Genomic DNA, 21572 nt, shown 5'->3' with positions numbered 1-21572 from the left:
CTTATTTGATGAGGTGGAAAACATTAACCTTAACTACTTCAGATAATATTAACAATAAGTGCCTAATCTTATTGCAGGTGCTAATAGAAAGGCCTTGGCTGTGGTTGCTCATGGTGCGTCTGCGTTAACGTTAACTGTTGAACTAGCTGCTAACGTTGCTAACACTCTCTCACAATTTGGGGTGACTACCAAAAATTCACGTCTGTAGCAAGCAAACTAGAGGCAGATAACGTCCACGCCTTGACCTGGAAGGCCAAACACAATAAGAGACATTGTTAGTGCGTAAAACCCACTCGACTCGTCCGGCGGCGAAGGCCCAGTCTGAGCGAGCTGAACTGGCTTGCGCTACGTACGGCGCGTGCGGAGGGCGCGGCCACGAGCGGCTGACGTCTCCATCCGGGGACGTGACACGCACTCGTTCTCTAATCATGGCGGCGTCAGGTGAGCGCTCCAAGGGGTTGTGCCCGGGCCGGTTTGTGAAATTACGGTCGTAAAGTGTGGCTTTGGGGGGACGAGTTGGAGTGAATAGTGCGAAGCGAAGTGTAACGTAGATTGGTCCACTGCTGCCGAATACATTTTAGCGGCAACGAGGGAGTAGGAAGAGCCGTAATTCTGAGTTGGAAGATCGCTGCGTAGAAAACTGGCATGCACAGCCTAGCTCGGATACTGAAAGTACCTCAGTTAGCATTAGTATTAGCTACGTCAGGCAGAGGCTGGCTAGCTGGCGTTAGCTAGTTCATTTTCATGTTCCGAAGTTGCGCCGATAACGGTGAACAGTGTTGCGAAGCTTGAAGTTATGCCCTTGCACATTTCGCGTGGCTCTATTGTTTTATTAAACGGGCCATGTAAGAGTTTGTTTATTCGGCGGTCTCTGCTAGCTAGGTTAGCTAGCTCGCGAGCAGTTTTGTGGGTTTTTTTACGCGGTGTCTCGGACAAGCGTTATGACAGGATAGAAAACAGTTGTACGTACGCGTCGTCTACAAGGCGAGTAAGTTTTTGCAAAGCGATTGGCGACGGTAGAGTCATTTACTCGTCGCCTTGAGTTGTTGGAGCGCAGGCGCGAAGCTGAGGGAGGGGCTGTTTGCCTTGGAGAGGTTCTGGAGCAAACTACCCACGTGTACTTCTGGGGGGGGGGGGGGGGGGTGATCTGTTGTGTTTACTCGGACTTTGTTGGCTAAAAACAAAAATCGAGTTAGTAAGTATGTTGGCTGTCGGCGTCTAAGCAACGCATCGGGGCAGGCGTTGTGTGGAAACCGATGCGGAGTGCACGGTTGTTGTGGAGCGTGCGCACAGCCGTTTGGCAAGTGTAAAACCCACCGCAGAGGGCGAATGTGAAGGCATGTGGCTATAGGTGTACAGAGACCTGCGCTACAATTTGATGTGCATCATACAACGGTTGTGAAAAGAGGTCGTATTAGTGCTAAGAAAAAAAAGCGACGGCAGATTTACTGCGTCACCGTTTTATGGTTGTTTGTAGGCTACGTAATCGCATGCAGCCTTATACCCCGTATCTATGATGCTGTTGTAGTATTATTATCAGTTATATTTATATAGCGCCTTTCTCGAACTCAAGGACGCTTTACAGAAATGTAGGTTTGCGGGTTTTGTTAAGGTCTAGCTATAGAGCACTCCGATTCCAATGACGGAATCAGGACGGAATGTCCTGATCGGGCAGATTGGCACTATAGAGTTCGGAGACGTGTAGTAGCGTTTCAGCTGCAGAGCAAAACATCCACGCTCCACGTGTCGCAAAGAGGACTCAATCAGTACCTTGCACCTTTGGTTGGCACATGGGATGCTTGACCTGCAGTCAAATCTAATGCATCTCAGATATGTATTTAGTCTTCAGTTCGTTTCTGTTACAGATAAGGAAAGCGGTTCCAAATTTCTGTACATGCTTGGCCTCTGTCTTACAGTTAGAGCAGTGCTGATATAAAATCAGTTTCATATATTAACAAAATCATAAAGCCTTTTGCATTAAAAGTTCCAAAGTTCTTTTTATTTAAGCGCAGCCCACAGATGATTACACTTGCAGCTCTTTGCCTGTCATGCATGTTTGATCCACTGCATGTTTTGTGTGTGTGTGTCTTGGGTAAATACCTCTGTTGGTAATAGTCAAAGGTGTGAGCCTAGTTCATATGTCATCAGCATTAAAACTCACTCAGAGAGCACTGTAGATTAGACTGCCTATTCATTTCCTTAGCTGCTGCACCACTGCATGAGGCCTGGCATCTTGGCAACCATCTTGGTGCCAGCATGTTCATTTGAATCTACCACGACTGACTGTGGTGACGATGGGAGCCAGCGCTCCAGGGCACCACTGACATGGAAATCACGAGAGTGGAAAGGGCTGAGCTCCTGTTCTGTGAGGCCCGGTGAACAAAATGCATACAATGACATAAGGAAAATTGTAGAGCCGTGTTGTTTCGAGCCGTGTAATCTGTCCAGAATCATTTGGACCCTTTGAATGAATTGTGCGGAGGTAACGTGTTTTGTCACTGTTTCACTGCTCTGAGAGGGCCAAGTGTTATGCCCTGCTCCGTGGTATTCACAGGTAGCTGAGCATACTTACGTTATGTAATTGTTACCTTTTACCTTGCCTCCACAGCTAAGAAGAACAAGAAGAAGGGAAAGACCCTTACCCTGACTGACTTCTTAGCAGAGGACAGTGGTGGGAGTGCTCCCTCCAGCTACCCGCCCCCCAAGCCCACCAGCTGGGCAGACGAAACAGATGACCTGGAGGGAGATGGTAAGACACTTACCAGGAAATAGGCAGCACACGGCTTACGAGCAGGCTTCATTTTATACTCAGACAATCTCTTTTGACAGTTTTTGTTAGGCAGCCTATTAATTCATTTGCTATGTTTACTGTTTTATCTGTTGTGGGATCAGTCTGTGTACGTCCTGGCTTTGTGATGTGCAGATTGAACAGGCCTCCCTTTCAAACTGTCTGCTTTGCCTCTTGCTAGCAGTAACCACGTCCTGGCACACGGAGGATGACGTGTATCGCGCACCCCCCATTGACCGCTCCATCCTTCCAACGGCGCCACGCGCAGCCCGCGAGCCCAACATCGACCGCTCCCGTCTGCCCCGCAACCCCCCCTACACCGCCTTCCTAGGCAACCTGCCCTATGATGTTACCGAGGACTCCATTAAGGATTTCTTCCGGGGCCTCAGTGTAGGTGGTTTTGTCTTTGTTTGTTTGTTTTTCCTCCCTCTGCCCCATTTTGGACGCCATTGTCCAGCTGTGAGCAAGCCGCCCGCGCCCGTCATACATTCATTGGAACCTTCCGTGTTTTGCAACGATTATCTGCTTTGATCGATTAACCTGTGGGGAAATGGCAGCATAGGAACAATTTGGGTTTGAAAGAGTCCATGCTTTTTAGTTCTGAGGCATTTAAAACCGTGGTTTTCACATTTGAAACCAACATGAGCAACCGATCTCAGGATATCAGCCATAAAAGGAACACGCGTCTGTACTTAGAAGACCGACCACAGATGGTTGCGTGGAACGGTCTGGTGTTATACAGAGGAATTTATGGCTTAGTTTCTTTTCATGTGTTTTTTGCTGATTGTAAAGTACATTTAATATTTTCTTGCTCCTTATGAGAAAGCAATTGGGCAGTTTAGATTCTCGGAGAGGTGCCAAAGCTAACCCAGTGGACTGGTTAGACTGGTTTGCCTGTAAGCCTCGTCATTCACATACAGCTGTTGCTCTTAACGTGAGTTCCAGAGTAGGGACTCGCTTCAGTTTTCCACATGTTCTTTTGTGTTGGACCATGGGCCTCATTTATTACTGTGCTTCACCTCTCAGAATGTCTTTTTTTTTTTTTTTTTTTTTTTTTTTTTTTTTTTTTGGAAGGGTTGAAAATAGTATAGAATTGGGTGAAGGTTTAGGCCACAGTTGGTATGCAGATGTAACAGATTTGCATTATGTCAACAGCCTAGGACTCAGTAGGTGCAGTTAATGGAATGTTCTCTATCCGTTGAGGAAGTTGAGGGGAGCTGTTTTATATGAGTCTTCTAGGCACAGTCAAGTTCATGGTAGTCTGTCCATATGGATGATATAAATACCACGTCAAGAACGCCTGCCTTCTTACTGTACAGCAGTGGACCTCTATATGCCATGCCACCAGTGTCCTGTAATCTATTTTGATCCCATCGGTCTAGTTAGAAATCATCTATAGTATCTGTGGAAGTCTGTGCAGATGTCAGTTTCCTTTGGTCTCTTTCTTGATTGACTTGTGTCACTGTGGATTACAGGTCATGGCAAATCTATAAGGTAGGTACCCATAATGCCATGAGCGTCGGTGTTTCCTAGGGCCAACCCGTCCAAACTAAGCAGTCAGGAACACAGAATATTTGCTAGAGTGTAGCTGGGAGCTGGTATAGAGCCAAAATGTCTGGGCTCCTCAAGGAGAGTGGATATCCACAAGGACAGGAACCACTCGAGATCACTGCGATTTATATGTACACTGGAAACTTAGGCCTGAGTAAGAGCTCCAGTTGTGTACTGTTATACACAGTGCACATTATGATATTTAGCCACAGCTGTTACATTGCACAGCTCGGTCACATACATTTTGGGGATGACGTCGATGCCCAGTGATCTCACAAGGTCTGCTCTTTACCGCCGCTCACTGTGTTTTTGCAGATCAGTGCGGTTCGTCTCCCGCGGGAGCCCAGTAACCCAGAGAGACTGAAGGGCTTCGGCTACGCAGAGTTTGACGATGTGGAGTCTCTTCTGCGGGCCCTCAGTCTCAACGAGGAGGTGAGGACTTTAATTTAGCCGTTTTTATGGACTTGTACTATATATGCTCTGTTAAGGGGTTATGCTAATACTAACAATGTTTTTTAATAGCGCTGATGCTAATTCCAAAGACCAAGCTGGCCTAAATGAATAGAAGATAAGAGAAGTAACAAAATTTGAGTTTTCTTAACTGCCTTTGGGCTTAGGGACTAGACGCTATTAATATCACTTGGGCAATTTTCCTTTGTCTTTGTCATTTGTGGCCACTAGGTGGTGTTTTCTCTCTGTCTTGTATTAAACATTTGGGCTTATGGGATGCCTGGATAATGACACAATGTTCCTCTTTCCCACACACTTCTTTAACAACCCATTTTTCTACAGAACTTGGGGAATCGCAGGATCCGTGTGGACATTGCAGATCAGTCCAATGAGAAAGGTATGTATTGCATATGTGTCAACATGAGTCATAAATGCTTTTGCAGGATGATTTCAATAGATTTCTCCCCCCCAATCACCATCTTTGCTCCATAAAATACAAGGTTACCACAAATTTTAGTTGAGAGCAGTACAAGTTGTTTTTTGGCCTGTTTGAAATATTTATAATTGAACCTAAATAATGGTCACGAACGGACCTGCTGTTGGCCCTCCACGTTTCCCCCACTAAACTCCCACCTCACTGATCCTCCCTCCCTCCTTCCAGAGAGGGATGACCGGTCCACAATGGGGCGGGACCGCAACCGTGGCGGTGACTTGGGACCTGACAAGACCGACTCGGACTGGCGGGCGAGGCCGAGCACCGACACGGACGAAGGACCGCGCCGAGATGACTCGTATGCAGAACGTGAGGAATATTTCAACCTTCAGATAACAATAAATACTGCTGTGCTGCCTTCGTTAGTGAGTGAACAGTGGCAGAACCTAAACTTGTAACGTCTTGCCGATCACGCGTTAGTAGATCACAGCCGTTGGTTATGGGGCGGCATTTGGCCCAGATGTTTCAGAAAAGCAAGGCGACACTTTCACGTTGGCCTTGGTGCGAGGCTTAAATCTTGTAGCCAGAGAATCCTTCTGAAGAGAAGTTCCGTGATGCTATTAAAGGACCACGAACAATTACTGAGCGCTCAGTCTCCTTCCAGTCTTGCAGGGGCTGTATGGGTGTAACATTTTAAGAGAAGCGCAGGCCTCCGTGCTCATGAGTCGAGGTCTTGGGCAGGCTGTTCACGACAGGAAGCAGGGCATGCGAAGAACACGAAGGGCCACTCGAAGTTGGACTTGAAAACACTGTTACCCCACCAAGAGTGACTTACGAAAGTTCCTTGTTATTGACTCATAGACTGCATTCTGTCTGGTACAGTAGGATAGAGAAAATATGTAGGTTAGAGAAAATGTGTTTGTGCTCACTATGATTTAGGGTCCAGAGATCGTTACAAGTCAGACCGGTACCGCGACGGTCCACGGCGGGACAACGATCGCTACGACAGCGGCAGAGACAGATATCGGGACCGCTACGATGATCGCAGAGACTACGACAGAGGTGGCGCAGCTTTGATAATGTTATGCAAATTTTATGCTAAATTTAAACACTAGCTTGTAAAATACTGATTCATTCTGTGCTTGTAGGCATGTAGTGTAGCTGTCGGGTTTGAATTGCTGAGTGTCACTAACCTTGCTCTACAGCTGGCTACGAATCGCGCAGCACGGGGCGGCGGCAGTTCGGCAGTGGCTTCCCCCGCGACTATGACGACCGGCGGGACGACTACCGGGGCAGCGGTGACCGTTACGGAGATCGCTACGGAGACCGGGATGACAGATACGAGAGACGAGAGGAGAGGCGCGAGGACCGAGGTGAGCCGGCATGTTCTAATTCAACCCGTCCCTTCAGACAAAGGGGGGTTGCTTTCTTACATTCCCCTAGGAGTTTTTGGTGTGTTGGAGGCTTACGTACGTGTGTGTGTGTGTGTGTGTGTGTGTGTGTGCGCGTGCGCACATTCATACTCAGGCCCCCCTCAGAGGCCCAAGCTGAACCTGAAGCCACGCAGCGTCCCCAAAGACGAGGAGGCGGGCAGCTCCCCCACCACTCCGTCCAGCCGCAGCGCCTCCATCTTTGGCGGGGCCAAGCCCGTGGACACGGCCGCGAAGGAGAGGGAGGTGGAGGAGAGGCTGAAGAGAGAGCAAGAGAGGCTACAGAGACAGCTGGATGAGGAGAAGGGCAGAGGGCCTGAACGCAAGCCAAGAGAGAGGTACAACACTCACCAGCTCACCTTGACCCAAGTATATTTATAAACTGTTCCTGTGCTCTATTGAGTGGGTTGTCCTCCACACGATTTATGGTTAGCCTATTGACCAGTACTGGACTGGGGACATGATGTGCTTGACTGTCCAGTTGATGACTGCAGTGTACACAAGCACAGGGGGTTGGGGTTGACCATAATACCAGGCCTGTGAGCAGTTGTAGTGTTCGGGCTAAATGAACTGAAATTCTTTACGTTTTTTCCCTTTATTAAATGGCAAAGTTTGAACACTTAAAACGTGAACGATTTTGGATTCAGTGGATTGCAGATCACGTGGTGTTTATTTGCTTGTAGTCGGTGTCCACTGCATGCACAAACCGCTTAAATGGCAGGTGTTCCAAACTGAAACCATATGGCTTTAAAAAGACTATAATTCTACATTTAAAAGAAATGTTGTATTATTGAAGGCTGCATTAAGAAGTGTACTCCTAGCTAGTCACTTGGGTCCTGACATTTCACAGTTAACTAAGACCACGTATGCAGTACACATTAGGGCTCCACCTAACAATTCTTTTGTTATCGAGTAAACAGTTTTTTTCTGATTAGTTAGTTAATCTAATGACTAGTTACTCAATAACATATAACAATTTACCCTTAATAAATGACTTTTTTTTTTCTATTTATATTTTATGCAGTTTTTTATTCGTCAGGCAACAGTTAACTTTTTCTAGCAGAGTAACTGAAACTAGTGCAATCAAATCTCAGCAGCGATAACACATCTAGGCGCATACTCAATCTCCTTCCTTCCGTCCCCCCTCTTCCTGTCTTTGGCCATGGGTCTCTCGTGTGTCCTTAGTTGGGAAGACCGTAAGAATATAATTAGGCTTTACAGTGGAGGAATGTCAGCATGTCTACATGCTCTAAGGTCAGCCTTGATCTCTTTTGGTCACGATGTTCTCAGTGACTGAAAACAGGCGTTCAGAAGGCGTTGATGTTGCAGGGACAGAGGGCAGTGAATTGGCCAAAACATCCACGGCTGGGGACCTTCCACCATTGGAGGGGACCTTTGCAATACATTCCCTGTTCAATACGATCTTCACCAAAATACACGAGTACCCCATTTCTCATTGTTTCATAATCAACACTGTCGTCTTATGGCCTGTTGTGCTCCTCCGGCTCTGAGCCCAGCAACGTGTCCAGTACAGTTGTTGGTCTCCTCTTTGAGACCCGCGGCTGGGCCCTGGCCAAGACCTCCTGCTCCACACTTGCCTTTTGAAGCTGATCCTTCTCACTTCTTTTGGCTTGAAGTGCAAGTGTCACAACTCTGACTTGCACCTTCAGGATATCGTCTCATGACACAAACTTCAGCTTGCAGAGCCTAGGGTCAGGGGCAGCAGCAATGACGTGCACGTTTTGACCACGTTCTCTGAATGTGGTCTTGTTCTCCCGTCGTCTCCTGTGCTGCGGCTCTCTGCAAAGAGTTGACAAGGAGCATACTCGAAGGGTGTTTTGTGTTTGACTCCTAAGTATGCCTCTGTCGCAGTACCAGTCCAAGCATCTGTAGTAAGTGTGGTCTTTTTATTTATTTATTTTGTATGCAACAGTTTTAAATTCGCCTTTCACTCGAGTATCCTCGTTTTTTTTTTTTTTCTCCATGAAATCCATAAAGTGGTGCCTGGGGGCGAAGTGTATGCCCTGTGTGAAATGCACCGATCATCTCGTGGAAGCCTTGACGCTCCACAATAGCAAGGGGCCTCCGCTGTGAGATGCTGTCAGAAAGCTCAATAGCTGTCTGGGATGTATGTGGATTTGGGTTCCTTTTGTGGGAAAAGTCCCCCACACTGCTTTGCCTAGAGGCTCGCAAAACACACAATGATGGCCTATTACATATTTTTACATTTCCACATCACTTCTGTGATATGATTATTCATTACAGATTCATTTAATCCCTGTATGACACAGGAAACCGCTCCCTTGGAGAATCAGTCATTTTCTTAAGTACTTAAAACTTAAAATGGTTGACATGGGTTTATTCCATCATTGGAGTAATATGCTGTTAAGATGATCGCTGGTATTGTATTTTTGGTGTGGGGCAAAGAAAATGACCCTGACATCAGTCACAATACAACACTGTGGCAGAGAAAATACTGTGACATGCTTGATGGAGTAAACAGAAAATAAAGTGACAAACACAATGTTAGATGACACGGGGGCTAATGTGGCCTTATCCTAATGGCAGCAGTGCAGAAATGACTTTTAACGCGGCGACGATGAAGAACCAATTAGAAAATCGATTTTAAATGACTGCCACTAACAAACATTCCTCACTTTGATAATCCTAATGCTTGGGTGGCAACTAAACGTAAACATGACGTGGGGTGATGTCTTGCTGCCTTCCTTCCAAAGCGCTCCAGGTTGATTCAAGTGTTTGTGCATTGCAGTTGTACTGTGTAACGGGCAACCATCTTGCTTCATAGCAATATGCCAACACGTTATGCAAATCGACGTGTTTTTGTAATCAGTGCCGACTGTTATGACCATGAGTCACCCCAGCCCTTGCATACATGTCTTTTCACAAATCCCCTACTCTAGTTAAGTTACTAATACTTAGTGTAGCTATGTCTGCCTGCTTGTCATGTTTTGAAAAATGGAGGAACCCTGTTGAGTTGCTCTGTTTCTGCTGTCCTTGATTACTCATTTAGGCATCCCAGCTGGCGAAGCGAGGACCAGGCCACAGAGCGCTCCCGCACAGGAAGTGAGTCGTCGCAACCAGGAACTACTACAAGCAGAGGTAAGCTTGTACTGAGATCTCCATCTTCTGACTTGCAATCAGAAGGTTGCCAGTTCAAGCCCCACCACTGCCAAGTTGCCGCTGTCGGGCCCCTGAGTGAGACCCTTAAACCCCTCAATTGCTCAAGTTGTACTCGGGTCATAATTGTACGTCGCTTTGAATAAAAGCGTCAGCTAAGTGCCGTAAACGTAGTGGAGCCGGAGTGGGCGAGGTGGGCAATTTGCTTTGACGACATGCTTCGCTCACGCACCAGGCTCCAGGCGCCGGGAGAGCGAGCGCTCGCTGGACAACGAGGTGTTTGGCGGCTGCGACGAGGAGCCGCCCTCTCCGAGCAGTCATGCCCCCTCTCCCAGGCAGGAAGGGCTCCCACTGAAGGTGGTTCCGGCCCCGCCTCCCAAGGAGAACGCCTGGGTGAAGAGGAGTGCCATGAGTGGGGGCTCCAGCGAGAGCGAGGCCAAGCCTGCCGTCTCCCCCACCAGCGCTGCCCCGGCCAAAAGGTGAGTGTGCAGACACCCGGTGTGCAGACAACTCGCCCCCTGCCCAAATGCAGAGCCCCCCCCCCCTGCTCAAGAACTCGGAGAACGTTCTGCCCTGCGTTGGGCAGCACCAGGAGACCAGGCACTCATTCAAGCTGGCAGGGCTCTGCTGTAGCTGTTGCTGAATACGGCACTGCATGAATGGGGTTTCTGGCTCAGAGTGCCATCCTGAAGCACTGAAGTCACTTGGGAGAGAAGGAAAAAGTTTGTGAGGTGCCACTATTCAGCTAATGAGAAAACGGAAGCTCACAAGAAGACCCGATGATGCATGTTTCTGCCTCGTTTCTGCCTGCTGTATGTAAGCTGTCAAGCGGATGTGCGCAAATAATGTGCGGATAATGTGCAGATGTGCTCAAATAATGATTTTGGTTTAAAGACACATGACGGGGATTTCTTAACAAGCCATTATTTATTCTTTGACAACTTTTAAAAATTCACAAAATAATATTTTAATTTACATTCAATAAGAGAATTCATGTTATATACTAAAAGTTAATTGATTGGGGGTGGGGTGGGGTGGGGGGGGTGCGTCTTTTTTTTTTTTGCCGCATTCACTTGGGAATATTTCATTGAGATGGCCCCTTATGTCTGAGGCTGTCTCAGAATGCCTCAGGATGTCTCTGACTCGAGTCCTGTCTGATTTCAGCTCTACAAGCTCAGCCGATGAAAGAGTTCCCCAGAAAGGTAAAGGTAAGCGTCCCAGCCATGCAGGCCAATGGAGCACATTGGTGTTCGACATTGAGCATCCAGCCCACCGCAATCTCAAAGCCTTGTCAAGCTTTCATATACTTAAAAAAAAAAAAAAAGACACCTTCTCCCACATCCTTTCTGAAAAGGCAAAAGAATGCTCCGATACAGCTCCATATGCTGTAAAACGTTGTCTGCTCCAAAGAGTCCCCCTTTGCTGATGGACGTCTCTCTTGCTACTACAAGAGCCAACATTAAAATGGCCACTCTGTGCCCTTTAAGCGAGCGCCATAGTTGGTTGGCTGTCTGTAACCCCCCCTCCCCCCTTGCTGCTGACCCCTGTAGCTGTGTAGTCATCTATAGCCCCCCTCTGCTGAACGCCTGGCTCTCCTTGCAGATGAGAACAAGGCAGACGGTGTGCATCGGGACAGGGGCCCCTCACGGGGCCGTGGTGGGGCCTCGGGTCCTGGAGCAGGGAGAGGCCGTGGGGACGCCTCCAGCCGAGACCGGCGGAAGGAAACAGACAGGTTAGCCTCTCTATGGCGCCCCTTGTGGCCAAAAGAGGAAAGGGAGTAGAATTCCTCTGGCTCTGCCCATCTCTGTAGGGGTATGCCAGCCTGAGAATGGTCCTTGTTGAGACACAGAATATTTTTGATTTATTTATTACTCAAGTCATTAGAGAGAGATGGGTGACCCAGAAGAATTTTGCCTCTGTTCAGGTTTGCCTTCTAGAGTCCTAAGTCCACTTGTAGCTGCCCTTAAACCTCATGATTCGTAAAGTCCTGTTTCTTTTTTCGGTTATGGCTCCATACAGTCCTGCCTTGTTATTGTTGTCTTTAACAAAAAGGCTCTATGGTTAATCTGCCATTTGAAAATGCTGAAAAAATCTAGTATGAATTTAAAACATTGTGTTTAGCAGTATGTTGAAGAGCAGTTCATTATGACTGCCAAATCATGCCCTGTGGACTTCATGTAGATACCCCACACCCTGTTTCTGCAAAATAAAAAATCAAATCTGGGACCTCTAGGGCTTAATTTGAAATGGGCTCCTCCTTTACTTACAGTGCGTTATTCAACTTGTAAAAGCCACTGCTTATGCTCTTGTAATATTCTATACCATTTTAGCCCAGAAGTTGCATTATATCATATTCCTAAACCAGCAATTAAAAAAGGCCATTGGGTTGTTTGTGGCCTTTAAGCAGAAACAGACTTCTGAACTGTTTGTCTCCTTTGAAACCTTGGTCCTCTCTGGGCAAGTTGCATCTGGCCTCAGGAACTCAAAAACCATGAGTAAGGTGTTCTATTCTAATGTAATTTTAGCTAGAGGACTAAGTGTGCAACTACAGGGGTAGGTGTGTGGCAGAAACTGTCCCCCACAGTGCTGTTTCACTCTGTTGTACGTTGCTTGTAGAAAGGACGTCAGAAGAGAGCGAGATCTCAGACCAGCACCAGAGCCAAAGAAATATGAGGAATCTCCCAGTCCTGTGAGTGACAGAGTGAAGGCTTTCTCTGGGGGGAGAGCCCCTTCCGGAGATTCCCTGCGCTTCCGTCTTTACTCCTGGGTGTCCCCCTGTCTTCATCCAAATATTCCAGAATGGAGAACCCCTGGGTGAAATATGGATCTCGTTTCTCCAGTTGGTTCAGATTAGTGTAAGAAGTCACCTGGGAAAGGACACATGGAGAGGTCGTCATCTGAGGGCTTGTTAAATGCACTCTATAAGAATAAATATTTCACAGCTGAATGCAGTATTAACTCTGGGAAATTCATAACAGGGTCCTTGTGAAAATAATGAGCGAGAATGGCTGGTTAGCAGTAGATTCTAAATGGGCTAGAAAAAAAAAACAAACAAACCCAGAATAGCTTCACCTTCCAAACATCAGAAATTCATACATTATGTTCATTTGGTTATTTTGAGTTTTGATAAGTTTGTTAAAGCAAGGAAAGGACATGAGGAGAAAGACAGCCTGCCAGTTACAGTAATTCTGAAAGTCCCATAAGGGTTCAGCGCTGTAACCAGGTGTCTAAGAGAAACTACAAACTGTTCCAATCTGAAAAATTAGTGTGTGTGTGTGTGTGTGTGTGTGTGTGTGTGTGTGTGTGTGTGTGTGTGTGTGTGTGTGTGTGTGTGTGTGTGTGTGTGTGTGTGTGTGTGTGTGTGCGCACAACACCACTCACTGCTGCACTGATGACTCTTTCTTTCATGCTCAGAATATTCAGTTCTTGAATTTTGCAGTTTGCTTCGCCTCACGGGTCTTGATGTCAAAAAAAATGTTATTGGCAGACATGATTTACTCCTGTAAGAGGAGAAAAATGTAAAGAATTGTTCCTTTGAGAATCTGACCTGTCAAACCCCCATTATGGGGCTGTGTGCTGTTGCCCCAATGGCCTGTAGCACTTTGAATCAGTGGAAAGAGTGGAGTATACCAAATGCATCTGGTAGTAAGGTACTAAATTTAATTCATAAGGCACAATGGCCACAATATAAGTACCATTTATAAACTCCAAAGTATATTTTTCTTTCTTAATTCCAAATTTACCAAATCCTTCTTCTTTGTTTTTGTTTGTTTGTTAGTTAGTTAGTTTTTTTTTTTGTTTTTTTTTTTTATGAGGGTTGTGGTTCATTTCAGCAGGGTATACTGGACAGTAGAGGTCACCCTCTGTCCTTCGTGGATATGTGTTGTTTTGGGCTGATTTTTATATTGGCTGAGAGGAAGCTGAACAACACGTGTGCCTGAACGAAGCACATACCCTTAGCAGTACTGAACCAGCGGTACCCTGATGTGATGCTTGCAAGGACTGGAAACTGTCCGTGACCCAAATGAGCATTGGTAAAATGGTTGGGGAAATGGAGGAAGTCTAAACGCAGGAGGGACACATTTATCATAAATTGCTTCATCTTCAGTGAGAAGAAAGCTGTCTTCTGTAAAAAGCATGCACGATCACATTTAGTGTGTTGTGTTTTCAGGACCTATGCAGCTGTTGCTCAAGTAGGCATGTGTTCTGAATTTGGGGAGAGACCCATCGTGGGGAACTCAATAAAGAGACAAACAAGACATGACTGGGTTAAAATGGTCATAAGAAAACAAACATGGTTTCTGCTAGCATCAAGCTCTCGCCTTGTATTGTCCTTCGTTCTCTTGAATCGTTAAATCACAAAGATTTTATCCAATTTTTGTTTTAAAGCTAACTATGTAACCTTGTTTCCCTGAAAGCCCGTTTCTCATGGAATCCAACATATATTCAACTTATCATATCTACCATATATCTGCCATTTCTGTAGGTAACTGATGCAGATTCTGAAAAGATATGGCATAATTTTAAGATGTGCAGCTTTATCAATTAACCATAAATGGTTTACATCAAATGTTAAAAAGAAGCTTTGGTCATTTTGTCATTCGTTCTTAATCTTTAAAAATTCTGGTGACCAAAGACCCTTCCAAATTGTTTAAAGGATCTTTAAAGGAAAATGTGCTCATCAAAGCCATATTTGGTTTGATAAAGCACTTAAAGTATGGAAAATGCAGTTGAAGTATTGGAATGCCTCTCCTGTTTTTGCTTTGGTGCTCTCACTCGGTATTCTTTGAAGTCACTTACAGTTTAGGCCACTGTGCAGACCATAAGAATCAGCAGAAGTCAGTGTCATTAAAAAATGCAGCGTAAAAGCCAGTATTGGCAAAGTCCATTCATTTGCAATAAACAGGACCTATTCACCGTTAAAAATCAGGTGTTTTAATTTAGCAAAGTACCTCTGTTCAAAAGGTTTTTAAAAAAATCTGGCTAGCTGTTATTTCATTGGCAGTTTCATTACAAGTTGTTGTCATCTCTCTTGACAGAAATTCAGCTCGGCCAGTAAATACGCAGCCTTGCTAATGGATGGCGACCAGGGAGAAGACGTTGAGGAAAGAGATTGAGTGGTAGACGGACGGACTGCACTGAAGACGGTCAAAAATGAAATCTGAATGAATTCTCCAGCTTCCCCACCCCACCCCACCCCCCTTTCCCATGCAACACTGAAGGTCCCAGCTCTACTCCATTAAAGCGACATCCTTGCCCAAGAGCTTCCTTTTCCAGGACTGAAAGGAAGCGAGTGTGGGGAAAATATCGGACTCATTTTTGAAATAAGCGGACATGTGGGAAGTTGGATAAAATGATCATGACGACTAATAAAGAAGTGGGCTTCAAAAGAGAGACAATCTGATGGCGTTGTTGCGGTCACTTCCGCGTACGTGGCACCTCGCGTGCATATCTAGTTGTAGCTTAACAAAGTGGAGAGTGCCACAAGGTAGGTTTCATACCAAAGTTGGGTGTCTAGTTGCAAAGGGTTTTTGCTTGTTTTCCTTTACTCACAGGACCGCGTCAGAAAACCTTGTGGCGGTCCTAGCTGACTTCGTGTCTTAAACCATAGCGTACTATCATATGAGGCTTGTATCAGGGATGACTTCCTACTACTTGGGTGCCAGAAAGCAAACATTTCCCACCACATGCAAATCAGTTTTTGCAAACTCCATCATGGCAACTTTTTTTCTTTTTTTGGTCCACCTGGCACGTTTCATCTTGCTGATCCGTTCATTCTTGCGGACAAGTTTATTGAGCTACCTCTGTGGCCTGATGTGCCGTCAGAACAAACGTTTTGTATCAAAAGCCTCACATTCAAATGGGATGTTCCTTTGCCCAGTATATTCTGCTGATTCAGACGTTGGTGACCTAAATTGCTTTTTGAATCACTCAGTGCCCTTTGTGTGCGTTCTGAATAAAGGTTTTAATAACAGTTATAAAGTCTGTATATACAGCCTAGAGGGTATTAATTCATAGAGCATCTCTGCACGTGTTTGAAAATATCCTAGAAAACCAAGGAGTTACATGTTACATTATGTAACTGAATAACAACTAGAGATGATGAGGTGTTTTACAGGATCCTCAGGATAACTGAGATGAATAGAAGGCTTCATTTAGACACACAATCTGCTCTTTTCAGGTCTGGTTTGGACTACTTTCACAAGCCAACAGCTATTTCAGCAAACAATCAGAGGCTTGCAGCTTGTCTAAACACAGGCTCCCTATCAACTAAACAACACAAAGATTGAAGAGCTGCAAAACGTCGTCTCCTGCAAAGTCAGGAGGTTTTCTGGGTGGTTTTTTGTTTTTGTTTTTTAATAGGAGGTGCAGAAGACAGGGTGACAAGTTCATACCCAGGCCCTGTTAAGGATCTCCATCTTTTGAACTGTTTGGTGTATGGCTTTGAGGTCAAAGATCATCTGTACGGTTCTGAGTCCAGCTGGTCAGTGTGTTTGAAAGGAACAGGGTCCATGTTAATGCAGGACATTGTGAGCCTCAGTGTCCATGTGCAAACACTTAAGATTGTAGCGTATCAGTTTGATGCAAAGCTTAAGGGATATTCCATGATCTTCTTCAGAACCTCCAGTTTCCATGAATGCAAGCACATTTGTGTCCTTTGCAATGGGAATGTTGGATTTCAGTAAAAAGCCCACTGTGTGCTTGTTAAGGACAAATTTTACCAAAATGGCACAATTTGCCTGAAGTTCATTGAAACCCGCGGTAAGTTAGCAAATTACTTAGTGCTTTGATTGAAAGCCCTGTTCGCCTTCTTCATCTCCATGCTGAGAACTTCCACCTTTGCTTCCCCTTCGCCCTCTGACCCTTTGCTGCGCCAAGGCCAAAGAATGTGCCCTCAACCCCAGGCTGTTGAGGTCTTGTAAATAGAGGCCAGGCCCTGGAGCCTAATCGCTGCTCCTAGAACAGCAGCCCTTGACAGGAAGCAGTCTGGTCTGCTGGACATGCCGCAGAGAACAGGAACCGAATGTTCTCAGCCTGAACATCTGTGTGAGTGCTCCCCGTCGCCACGCGACACTGACATTTTCTCAGCGTCTTCGTGCTGCTGCCTCCCACTATGTTCTATTCTGATAACTTGGCCTAAGTGCGCTTAACCAGTCCCCCTCACCCCCACCTTTTTATGTAATTTTTTTTTTTTTTTTTCCCCTTTTGCGGTTACTTTGGACACTGATCTAGGCACCAACAAGCCTTTGATTTTGATCCCAGTCAGATGTTATGTTAACTTACCCTATGGGTAACTGTCCGCCTGACACAGGATGTTGCTAGTAGCATCCCTGCCTCTGTCCTGCCATTTCCTCCACTGTATTTGGTCATTTCAGTCACTATTAATAGTGCCCCATCGCACATCTGCATTATGTACCCTTGAGTCAGTGCACAACGGGACTTTTGTGTTCTGGTTTTGAACCAACGGTGGCGATTGATTGGAGTTTGTTCCTTTCCTTCCTGGATCTCTAGTCTGGTTTCCAGGCATTTTTGGCCCAGCAATCTGCCAAGTTTCCCTTCAAAACCATCACACACAATCTCCCATTGTAGAGGACGCTAGTGGTTTTTAAAAAAAATAAATAAATCTTCCCATTTTCACCACAGCCTGTTGACTCTAAACAGATGAGTCCTGCTCAGATACATTACACTGTTCATGCCCTAAATTAACCCAGTGAAATTACTGAAGGGCATATCGCTAGAAGTTTTTTAAAGTTATTCAGTAAACTCCCTTTTGTGCGATATGGCTGTATGCCTCTGTTTTCAGCCTGTGTGTTCTCTGGAGGAACACACGGATCATTCAGGTGAGCTGGAGCCCCTGACATATAGCAGCAGTTAGCGAATGATCTGACTACTAGTGCATGGCTCATCTTCCTTTATATCCCTGACATGTTATACCTTCACTGGTCTGAGGGCCAGATGAGAACACAGTGCCGTTTTCCTGCGCTCATATCATTCTTTGAGCAATCATATACTACTTTTAAATGGATGTTTTTCGTCATAGATTTTTTTTTCTTTTTTTTTTTTCTTTTTTTTCCCCTCCTTTCATTGTGCAATATTCCTTGGGATTTGGCAGCATTTCAGTCCTTGTACGTGAAATACTGCCATGTTTTTTTGCCTTCCGTTTCTCAAACTTGGGACACACACCCAGATCTGGGCACAACCTGTTTATGGTGTTGTTGGGGTGTTTTGGGGTTTGCTTGTTTTTTGTTTTTGTCCTTGGCCAGCAAGCTCAAGATTAGAATTCTAAATACAGGTCTAACCAAACCCTGAAACCCTGGACAATTCCATAGCATTACAATATGTGCTAACTGACCGCTGGGTTAGGTGGAGACTGCGGTAAATGTAGAAAAGGCCTCGTTTAGGCACCGTGGGGGTTTTTAGATTATGGTTTAGCATAAACTGTGGCCTCCACGCCGTAGTCTCTCTCGTTCTCTCCCCCGTGGGTGGTGCCATGTAGCCATCTGCTGTGGCTTCAGGATCTGCACTTGGTGCTAATGTACTACATTTTATGACAGACATTTCTGCATTAACGTGCTGCATAAATGGTTTTATTTGAAGTATTCCTTAACTGACACTACGCCTAAGTGAAGTTGTTGGCCTCAATTTGCCATAGCCATAAATACGCTGTGCTATGGCCTTGTAGGCCAAACCTAGGTGCAGCACGCTGCTGCCGAGCAGGCACATCCACCAGCCAAGGAATCGCTATAAACCGGGGGTGGAAGGAGTCTTTCCCAGGCATTTCAAACCCAATGGAAAGCTACCCATCACAGAAGCATTTCCTAATGGATCCCCTCCTTTGCTGACTGCTGTACAAAACCAACAGATACAAATAGCCAGGACTGCATATTCCCCAATACCACTCACCTAACTGACTCAGATGGCCTTAGATGACTGAGATTTACAGCTGGCAAAAGGACTTTTAAAACACCAGCAATCAAACCAGTTAAGCATATTATCCTCTGAAAAATAATGGATAAAGCATCGTCCTCGTTTCAGGTCAATGCAGACCTGGAGGTGTAAACACCCGCCATGCAACAGCCGCAGCAGGTTTTTACATGATCCGTATGTTTGTTTTCCTTGAACAGCTTAAGGTGTCATTTCCCGAGCGCTCGGCCTGGTTTTAAATAAACGAGTGTTTATTCAAAACAAAGCAAAAAAAAAAAAAAAAAAAAAGGGTGGTGAGTCCCAACTGTCTACTCCTCTGCCTTCTGTCTGTGTATCTCTCCATATTTGGGCTGTTCCTGGTCATACTTTCTTTCTCTGTCCTGGAGGGCTGCTACCGGACGGAAGGCCGAGAAAGCCCGCCGGATTCTGGCGACTCCCCCCTCCATCTGTGCATACACAAGTCAGTTATCGTCCCATACTCTTCGGTCTAAATGTTTTCCCTTATCCTCCTGCTGCCTTATTCCCTTTAAAAGTCTCCCCTGCCAGATAGTGAGATATGGTGGCTACCAAGGGACGTCCGTAGCCTTGCCAGAAAGAGCTCCGCTGTTGGCAGCTGGATGAGTTTGTCTGTAGACCACCTTCACTGCAGGTGCTGAAAGACTTTGACTTGTTTCGTTACACCAACACGTGGTGGGGTGGTTTGCTTCACAGAGGTAACGTTAGGGTGTTGAGAATTGGCACTGAACCCTAACAGCTGAACAAACCTGGGAAGCGGCGATCACTGGATTGTGCGTCCATAATGCTGCTTTGTGTTTGTGAACAGCATCATTTCCTTAATTAATTCTCTTATCTAAAAATATTTGTCATAAGATGTTTTGCTGTTTGCTTCCTAAAATATAAAACAAAATTTTTTCTTATTGAAGTAATCTATGTGGCCAAGTTAATTACCAGAAGTTAAACAGAGCTAGAAGCGTGGGCTGTGGTCGTTAGCGCCAGCTCACATTTTTGAGTTTTGGAAGTGACGCTTGACAGAATGAAATCATTTGATTGGATTTAAGATGTCGTATTTTGTGTGTACATAATTTACAGATTAGCACTTTGTTTCCACAAACATTCCATATGGAAACTTCAGCGATGGCTATCGCGCCAGCCAGGCAATGGCAGGCGGCGTAAATGTTTTTAAAGGGGTACTGTGTTTCTGTGTACCTGGGAACACAGACCAGTAGTTCTGCCAGTCAGATCTCTGAGTCAAGAGAGAGCGCGCGAGGGGGGGAGGACAGGAAATGGGGGAGAGTGTGAGGGAGAGGGGGCTTTTAGAGGCACGAGTGGAATTTGCCTTAAAAGGGGTACGGTTTAAAGGCCCCACAAGTCTGGATTGCCTCACCATCCCCCAACACCCCCCAAAACTAGCAGCCGAAAAACAAGTGGGGAGAAAAAAAAAAAAGTGAAATAGTCTCTCAGCAGGGTGTGCAATGCCCCTGCCGTGCTCCAGTCAAGGAGGCCAAGGAGGGGGAAGCTGAGCGGTGGCTGACCAGTGCAGGGCTGCTCTCGCTCCTGTTGTCGTGGTTACGCAGCCTGGCTGACAGAGCGACGGGAGAAAGCAGCACTCGTCCCCCGCCCGAGCTCGGTCTTCCCTGTTCTCCGGATCTGCCGCCTCCTGTGCATCTTCCCGCGGCCAAGTCCGCCCCTGCGCAGGCTGCGGGACGACCTGTGAGAGACAGCGGAGAGGCACCGCAGGAGGGGTCGGTAAAGGGAGAGAGGAGGGGGTCCGGCTTTGGGGGCCCCGCTGGCTGGGTGGAGGGTGAGCGGAGGCACAGGGACGCGGCAGCTGGGGAAAGGCAGACGGGCGGGCACTGATGACCCGCGTGTGGCGCTGAGACGGGGAGCACGGTTGCACGGACCTTTTAGCACGTGTACAAGACAGCGTGTTCAGGGGAAAGGAAGAACCTCACTACCAGCATGCATGTGTGTGAATGTGAACACAATGGTTGTGTGTGTGTGTGTGTGTGTGTGGAGGAACGGTGGTGGGGGGGGGGGGGGCACAATAAATATTCCCCAGGCTTCGACTCGGAGTGTGTGTGCGTTACTGTGTGTTCGTGGTTTCGAGTGTTGATAGAGGCTTACTTTTCATAATCCTAGTGTGTCTCTGGGGCAAATGTGGGCGTGAGCATGAGCTGGTGTGTGAGGGTGTGTGTGTGTGTGTGTGTGTGCGCACATGTGCGCTTGCCTGAACGAGAGCCAGCAGAAGGGGAAGGGCCTCGATTCGGCGGACAAAAACAGCTGCGCCAGTGTGCTTGGCAAAACACGCGAAAGAGCACGAGAGCGGGCCAGAGGCGAGGCAGGACCAAGAGTGTGGGACCGGTCGGGTCCACGGCTCTATATGGGTTGCGCCCTGGGTACAGACTGCTGTGGGGCTGAGCCGGAGCCAGAGCCGGTGACGGGCACTGGGAAGAGAGAGCGGACAGACAGCAGGGGCAACATGAGGCTCACCAAGGTGAGTTCCTCAAGTACCTACAGAGTGTGGCTTTGCAGAGCAGCAGCTCAGGAACAGTGAGGATGGAGTGTTGTTGAGCAGGACGTTGAGGGGTTTTTGTTGTGACAGAGTGAGTGTTGCCGTCTGTGGAGATGTTTGGGGGTTTTTTTGTTTTGGTTTTTTTTGTCTAGATGTCCAGATTGTAATTTGGCTCTTAAAATTCCTCTTGTTGTTCATTTTGAGGTTTTTGTTATGTTCCTCTGGCTGCAGGTTAACTTTTACCCCTTTGGAACTCATATTTTTAGAACTGTTTATATGCAAGGCCGTGTTGAGTAATGATGTTGATTTGTTCTCCATGAGCGGAGTAGGAATGAATCTCTGTGT

General features: G+C 46.5%; 2 protein-coding genes across 8 annotated transcripts in view; both read left to right on the top strand.

The window, feature by feature from the left end:
• The first annotated feature begins 382 nt into the window (after positions 1-382).
• eif4ba (eukaryotic translation initiation factor 4Ba) lies at positions 383-15779 on the top strand. Of its 4 annotated transcripts, none has more exons than XM_027017912.2 (15): positions 384-441; positions 2609-2749; positions 2973-3178; positions 4655-4771; positions 5132-5186; positions 5451-5591; positions 6162-6284; positions 6428-6595; positions 6750-6990; positions 9684-9772; positions 10026-10269; positions 10955-10998; positions 11393-11522; positions 12407-12479; positions 14830-15779. In XM_027017912.2, the coding sequence occupies exons 1-15, from the start codon at positions 429-431 to the stop codon at positions 14905-14907; spliced, it is 1863 nt and encodes a 620-aa protein (XP_026873713.1). In that variant the 5' UTR covers positions 384-428; the 3' UTR covers positions 14908-15779. The 4 variants fall into 4 exon arrangements, with proteins under 4 accessions (XP_026873714.1, XP_026873715.1, XP_026873713.1 ...); XM_027017911.2 differs by having other exon boundaries at positions 386-441; positions 2970-3178; XM_027017913.2 differs by lacking the exon at positions 12407-12479 and having other exon boundaries at positions 383-441; positions 2970-3178.
• Positions 15780-20974: 5195 nt separating this feature from the next.
• The window catches only part of tns2a (tensin 2a), a 37383-nt gene continuing 36785 nt past the window's right edge, over positions 20975-21572 (top strand). For 3 of the 4 annotated variants that reach the window (XM_027017935.2, XM_027017937.2, XM_027017934.2), the window contains exon 1: positions 20976-21209. In XM_027017935.2, coding sequence (XP_026873736.2) covers positions 21096-21209 — 114 coding nt within the window. In that variant the 5' untranslated portion in view covers positions 20976-21095. Of the gene's footprint in view, positions 21210-21572 lie in introns of all 4 variants that reach the window. The other variant, XM_027017936.2, reaches the window with a different exon arrangement.

Source organism: Electrophorus electricus, chromosome 24 (genome assembly GCF_013358815.1).
Source record: "Electrophorus electricus isolate fEleEle1 chromosome 24, fEleEle1.pri, whole genome shotgun sequence".
NCBI lineage: Eukaryota > Metazoa > Chordata > Actinopteri > Gymnotiformes > Gymnotidae > Electrophorus > Electrophorus electricus.
The sequence above is the reverse complement of the archived record's forward strand: the minus strand, read 5'-3'. Positions and strand labels throughout refer to the sequence as shown.

What these genes read in the sequence shown, in the direction of transcription:
- eif4ba (XM_027017911.2), top strand. An exon ending in AGATGACTCGTATGCAGAAC is followed by an intron (nt 5,592 to 6,161) that starts GTGAGGAATATT and finishes ACTATGATTTAG; the next exon opens with GGTCCAGAGATCGTTACAAG. An exon ending in TCGCAGAGACTACGACAGAG is followed by an intron (nt 6,285 to 6,427) that starts GTGGCGCAGCTT and finishes CTTGCTCTACAG; the next exon opens with CTGGCTACGAATCGCGCAGC.